Source organism: Etheostoma cragini, chromosome 13 (assembly GCF_013103735.1).
Source record: "Etheostoma cragini isolate CJK2018 chromosome 13, CSU_Ecrag_1.0, whole genome shotgun sequence".
In the NCBI taxonomy this organism is placed as follows: Eukaryota; Metazoa; Chordata; class Actinopteri; order Perciformes; family Percidae; genus Etheostoma; species Etheostoma cragini.
Genome location: NC_048419.1, coordinates 25,433,899 through 25,440,768, shown reverse-complemented (window position 1 = coordinate 25,440,768; position 6,870 = coordinate 25,433,899). Strand labels below are relative to the sequence as shown.

Below are 6,870 nucleotides of genomic sequence, written 5' to 3'. Positions count from 1 at the left end.
CCCCCCCCCCCCTCCCCCCCCTCATCAGTTGACCTCTTCCTCATGTACTCGGTGGTCAAGCGGCTCGGCGGCTACAAAAAGGTGAGTAACATGTTTTTCTTTATGGCGCTCACCGACTGCTCGTACCGGCTCGGCTCCACCGCGGTGCCCCGTCCTTGTTTTTCCATTGCAGATTCAGTAGATTTAGATTTAGAGCGCGGCCGGTCGTCTTAGAAGAGGACTTAGAAGACGCGCCAGAAGACGCATTTTGTTTCTAAAGGGAGCAAAAAAACCACAGCCGGCTAAACTATTTAAAAATAGTGTGTGGCGAGCGCTGATGACGCAGTGATTTATTAACGAGTATTTTCCGTACAGACAAATCAGTAGTACCTTTTTTTAATTAAGTGTAACACTCAACCGTGTAAAATAAGATGTGTCTCTTCAGGTTGAAGCCGTGGAGTTCTGCCTGAGACATTTCTCAGCAGTTTACAGTGAATAAACTCAACAAAAGCAGCTTTAGATTAAATTTAAAGGGGCAGACGGTATAGTTTCAGCTCAGTGCTGCTCTGTTTGACAACAAAAGGCCCGTTCACTCGTTCATTTCACCCTCCGTGCTGAACAATGCTGCTTTATACAACACACTGCTACCCCCCTAATGACCCGATGTGTGACGTATGTCATTATTTAAACTCCACTCAATACTTAGAAAGAATTCCAGCCAACACATATTTTATTAAAAATAATAATAAATTCCAAAAGAGTCTTTGTCCTAAAGACGGACTTTAAAAAAACACTTTTTAAAAGACTTATTTTTACATTATGTAAATGTGTGTTTTTTTCATTTGGTTGGATCAAAATTGTAGCTTTAATAAAAAATGGAGTTTTAAAATTAATAATACTAAACAAAGGAACCAGAATGTGGTCTGTTGCATTCAAACACACCGATTTTAGCTTCGGATTACATGTTGAATATTGTTGAATTTCATTTTTCTTATATTTTAATGGTAAAGAAAACAGGGCGGTCCTGCCAGCACACGTTTTTTCTGAAGGATTTGAGGAATTCAAAGTGTGTGTGTGTGTGTGTGTGTGTGTGTGTGTGTGTGTGTGTGTGTGTGTGTGTGTGTGTGTGTGTGTGTGTGTGTGTGTGTGTGTGTGTGTGTGTGTGTGTGTGTGTGTGTGTGTGTGTGTGTGTGTGTGTGTGTGTGTGTGTGTGTGTGTGTCACAGGTGACATTGGACCGTCTCTGGAAAATAGTTTATAACGAGCTGGGAGGATGCCCCGGCAGCACCAGCGCTGCTACCTGCACCAGGAGACACTACGAGAGGTCAGACAGAAACCCTAACACCCCCCCCCACCCCCCCACCCCCCAAACAACCAAAACAAAACCATGACATTATAGATTAAATATTTTCGGCTAAAGCAAAGGGTCCTAATGTAAAAGCGTCCTGTGACTGTGTGTGTCAGGCTCATGCTTCCTTACGAGGACCACCTCAGAGCGGCAGGAGCCGAATTCAAAATCCCAGAATCCCCCATGCCTCCGAAACCCAGAGGGATAAGAGGAAGGAAACCACTTCAGAGGGGCAGAAAACCAGGATCCAAAGCCAAGGACAAGAAGCTGACAACCCCGGCTGCTCCTACTTGTACTGTAAGTGACAGACCAATACAATAAAAGAATATTTTATTTAATTTGTCATTCAGCGACAAGCTACTCTTCACATTTAACGAGGATTTATGCTTTGTTGGAGGCTATACGCACCTAAATAAGTGGCCAGAGGTTCTGTCTCTTTAAGAGAATAGCAGGGCCGGCATGTGTGTGTGTGCGGTGTGGTAAAGCGAGTGAGAGAGTGTCAGGGATTGGCTTCAGAAAGTGCCGACTATATGATCTATAGGCCTCTATAGGTCCCAAGGCCGAGGCTAGGGTCCGTATCTGCATGCACCCCCGGCGTCAATTTAACACAGAACCATGAATTAGGTTTAATTTGACCTCCTGTTGTCTCTTTTCCTTCCCTGCCGATTAGTAACTTTGTTGTTCCTGGCAGCTTCGGCTGTTTCGTTGAGGTCTTTTAAAGAAATACCATGAAATTAGACTTTTAACATTAAGTTTAGAAACAATCATTTTGGCATGTGAGTTAATGAATATTAAATCAACCCACAAGTCAGAACAACGCAATAACACTGGAGATGATGGATGATCACAACTCTGCATCTCCGTGACTCCGTGATTCACTGAATAACTTCACGGAGTATCTCAGCCATCTAAGATTTACTCGTTAGTATTTCTACACTGGTACTTTTACTCATGCAAATAATGTGAGTACTTCTTCCACCAATGCCAGATATAGAAAGCAAAGCAAGAGAAGTTTCTCGATGTAGCGGATTTGCATTTCATTGCTGGTGAATTTAACCCTTGTGTTGTCTTGTGTTGTCTTCAGGTCAAATTTGACCCGTTTTCAAAGTTTCTTTATCAGAAATACATGATGTTCTGCCACTCAACATAATACAGTGGTTTGTAAACGGCATCCTGACCTAACATTGACAAATACCAGTCTGTGCTAATCCATCAACATGTAGTCATTTTATCTTCACTATAGTGAAAATAATTTGTAATTTCTCCTTACTTTACTCCCTTAAATGAGGTATAATTTCATGTACAGGAAGTCAAGTTTATTGAACATTATTTTAAAAAATAATTGTAAAACTAGTGGTAATGAAGTTGGCTAGAAGGTGCAAAATAGAACTGATTGATCATTTGTACTTTATGCTTCATAAAAAGTCTAAACAGACAACAAGTGCACGGTCGTCGGGAAGTCAACACAAGGGTTAATGTGCGTAACCTTAATATGTACACACAGCAACACATACAATGTACAAATACAGTAAATACACATTTCAACAGCAACAAAAGAAAATACACTTGAGAAGACCCCACATATGACTGCTGGTCTTCATCTCTCTGAGCAGGTGGTGAACCCCAACGGCAGCGTGGTGGTGAAGAGGGGCCGAGGCCGGCCGCCGGGCACGCGCAACAAGGCCACGCTGATCGCCCAGGCCAAGCTGGTGGCCCAGCATCAGGCCAAGGCCAGAGCAGCAGCCGAGTCCCAGCTGCAGAGTCCTCTGGTCCCAGGCCGGGTCGGAGGGGGGCCGACCCCCAGCACCACACCCAGGGTAAGACCCCAGCTCTGCTCGCCTGCAGGGGGAACTAGACTCACAGACGCCCGTTTTCCTTCCTTGTGTAATGTTGGTTTAATGCTTTTTAATCCCAAGTTTTCTTCCAATCGGTTTTTTAAAAGTCCTCTTTTTAGAGTCGAGTCTGGCTGCCAGTGTGCCTTTGAGCACCAGGTGGAAGCCAGTTATGATGTGGAGGAAATTAAAGCTCTCTCCTTGCAATTGTTTACCATTTTTTGTAAGGATGAGAGTGCAAAAATCGATGATCAGAGACATATTTTATAGGAATTAAAGTCGTACTTCATCCATGCTTTATCCTACTAGGATACACAATTTCTTTTGCACATATCATGTCTGCTGAGAACGTTTGGTCATCCTCTGATTAATATTGTTGCACACATTCATTCTTTCCCTAATTAAACAGTTATATTCTACGTATTTATGTGTCTTTTTACATTGCTTTTGTTTAATTGTGATACATAGCAACACTTTGCTTTATTGGCTATCCCCTTTTTAATATGTTTATTGTATGCACCAAATGTACCAAGGCCAATTCCTTGCAAGTAAACACTTACCTGGGTTAAAGATCTGATTCTAACTACAAGGTATTTTATCTTACTACTGTAGACTTTGAGAAGTACAATATAAACATGATTGAGTTGTGGTTTTTTTTATGATAATAAGAACCTCCTTGTTGTTTTTCTCTGCTCCTGCCATGCAGCCCATCCAGCCGGCGGTCCTCCCTGTCAACATGCCCCTCACCCCCGACCTCTCCCCCATGTCCGCCCCCTTCCTCCCCTTCCAGCCCAAACCGAAGGAGCTGAAGCCGGGCAGAGGGGAGTCTGGGGCTCCGGCCGTGGTCCTCTCCACTCTGCCTCGCCACTTCGTCGGAGGACCTCTGGGCGGCTTGAGTCCCATCAAAGGCGTCTGTCCTCTAGATGTCTTCAGGAACCGCATCAGCCTCCAGAGAGGCCCGGAGAGCCCGGCCCTGACGCCCCAGGACCCAACCCAGCACCATCCGACCATCTACACCCTCCAGCCCAAAATTGGAAGCCCGGACACGTCTCCTCCCAGCGGGGACCAGCTTCAGCCTCAGCTCCACCCGCTCCACCAGCAGCACAACCACTGCTCCGGGTGTAATGTGGACGAGGCGGCCCAGAGAGGAAGCAATCGGGACGCCAGGAACCGGCCTCCATTGCCCCCTCTCCGGGTCCTGCCTTTAAACCTGGACTGCAGCGTTCAGGTGTGCCAGCTGATGAGGACTCGTCTGGGCTCGTCCCAGTTCCAGACCTTCACTCGCCGACTGTCTGAGGCTCTGTCCCAAGACCTGAGCCCCAAGCCCCCCTGTTCCCCCATCACACCTCCCCCCGAGCAGGCGCTGCCTCTCAACCTCAGCAAGCGCTTCGCGGCCAAGAGACCCAGCACAGAGGGGCCAGAGGCGGGCCTGGCAGCAATCAACGGGAACACGGATCAACCCCCATCCAAGAGACCCAGACTGGGCTGCACGGATCTGGTCGAAGATTTCGGCCCGGGCAGCCGGCCCAGCTCTGCAGGAAGTGAAGGAGGAGAAGAGCAGGATGTGGAGATGAAGAACCAGGAGGAACCCGCAGACCTGAGCTCCCCCAGCCGTATCAGGGCCTTCCTGCTCGGGCTGCCACCCTTCCAGGTGAAATTCGAGGAGGATCTGAACGGGACGAGGTTTGGGAAATTTCTTCCTCCAGAACCTATGGCTGAAACCCAGCGGACCGAGACAGAGACAGGAGAGGGAGGAGTGGCGGTAAAGGAGGAGGAGGGGGGGGTGGAAATAGAGCGATGTGAAACTGAGAGAAGCAAGAAAGTACAGATGTCGGATCAGCAGGAGAAAGATCTCACCCGCCTCTCTGGTCCCGGTCCTGCAGAGCTGAAAAGAGCCGGGCCCTCAAACACCGAGTCACACTGTTTTTAGCAATATTCCCTCTGTCGATACTAGAATTTTGTGATCAGAAAACTGTCGGATAAATCTGGGATTAGTCGCTTTTGGAGTGTGGAAAGCGGTATCCACGGCGGGGCTTTGGTGTTGGTTTTGGACGCCGGACGGTTCAGCGGTCAGCCCGGCTCCGATTAATGCCTAAACAGCAGGGATGTTTCTTTGCTTCCTATTTGAGCAACATTTGAACTCACAACTTCTCATTGTTTCCCATCCTTGTTGTTGCTTGTTTTCTGATCATGTCGTTGGTTGAACTCTGCAGAGGAGTGACGACACTGAGACTCACGACAATCACAAATCAGTTTCTCTTCCTTTCTCTGTTGATTTCTGTCTCTTTAAGGTAAAAAAAAAAAAGAAGAAACAGAGGAGTGAGACTGTGACTATTTAACAAACACTGCCGAAACCCTCCATAACACTATTAATTACACTATTCAATATTACAGTGAAATATTGAATAAGATCAATATTACTTCAAATTAAAAAAAAAAAAATCTATTCTATCTATGGGTGATGCTATGCATCAAAACTTCATAATTTAGCATCTGCAGTGTACTGTAGTTTGGTAGTTTTCATTTTTAAATTGTACTCTCCTTCTGTGGAGAGAGAGTTATTTTCTGATAAAGTGTCTGGATGTTATCTGGAGCGCCTCAGTCTTCACAGTATAGCTCGTTAGGTGAAGCCTTTCTATAGTCCTGCTCGTCAGCTAACATTGTATAAACCTTTCTTACACAAATGTGCCTTAAGTGGCCCGCGATCTGTTTCATCGCCGGCTTCAAATACATTCGGTTAAAGAGATGCCTTGATGTTGGACCGGTTTGGTTTTCCTTCACTCCTAACTTGGGCTGGGTGTCTTTAATTCATTGGTGTGGATACGATACCTGACGTTTTGTTACTTTGAGAAATATAAACATGCGTTTCCTACAAAACGTTTAACAAAAGAAGCCAAAGTCCTCACAGTTTAATCATAATGTTAATTCTAGCAGCTGTACAAGAATGTGTCTGGATAGATCTGGCACTAAAAGTGTAGGTTTTATACCAAGAAGTGTTCGAATCTGACCAGACGTTCCATGCCAGCTGACTCTTTTCATACCGGAGACCCGGCTGTAAAGACCGCTGTGGCCACACGTTGGCGCTGTCGTCTCGCCTTCATCGCTCCGACTGTTCAGGCTGTTAGACGGAGCAGAAATCAGCACAGGAGGGAGAGTTGTGCGTAGAGATGCAACATGAGCACGTAGCCCAAACATTCAGACTACCTCAGGTTTTCTTTTTACATTCACACCTGCTTCATCTGTTTCAGGTGGGGGGGGGGGGGGGGGGGGGGGGGGATCTTATCCCATCATGCATTTGGAAAGACGGCAGGGTTGGATGCTGGTCCGTGAACATGACAGACTTGGGTTTGCAGTTTGTAAAAATTTGAGTCATTTCATGGAATTTGTTGACAATAATTTAATAAAGTATCACCAGAATGATCCTTTAATCTGCAACTGTATCTGGATATCACGTATCACGGTGGGTGCGGGCTATTTGTTGGATGGGAGCAGTGACTTCCTTGAGTTACAGCCAAGAAATAGTCTGACACAAAACTCCCTGCAAAACCTCAAATTGTTGTTTTTACACTTCCGGTTTTGTGTGTATTAAAACAAGATTGGAACATTTGAATGGGTGAGCTGGAGAGTGGCTGGTCCCTGCTCCCAGTCTTGGTGCTAAGCTACACCCTGCTCCCAGTCTGGGTGCTAAGCTACACCCTGCTCCCAGTCTGGG

General features: G+C 46.2%; 1 protein-coding gene across 1 annotated transcript in view; it reads left to right on the top strand.

Annotated features, from left to right (window-relative positions):
- zgc:77151 (uncharacterized protein LOC337153 homolog) overlaps positions 1–5,586 on the top strand; it is a 34,344-nt gene extending 28,758 nt beyond the window's left edge. Inside the window, exons 7-11 of the mRNA XM_034890858.1 lie at positions 29–81; positions 1,205–1,302; positions 1,443–1,623; positions 2,940–3,143; positions 3,865–5,586. Coding sequence (XP_034746749.1) covers positions 29–81; positions 1,205–1,302; positions 1,443–1,623; positions 2,940–3,143; positions 3,865–5,088 — 1,760 coding nt within the window. The 3' untranslated portion in view covers positions 5,089–5,586. The remainder of the gene's footprint in view (positions 1–28; positions 82–1,204; positions 1,303–1,442; positions 1,624–2,939; positions 3,144–3,864) is intronic.
- Positions 5,587–6,870: the final 1,284 nt, after the last annotated feature.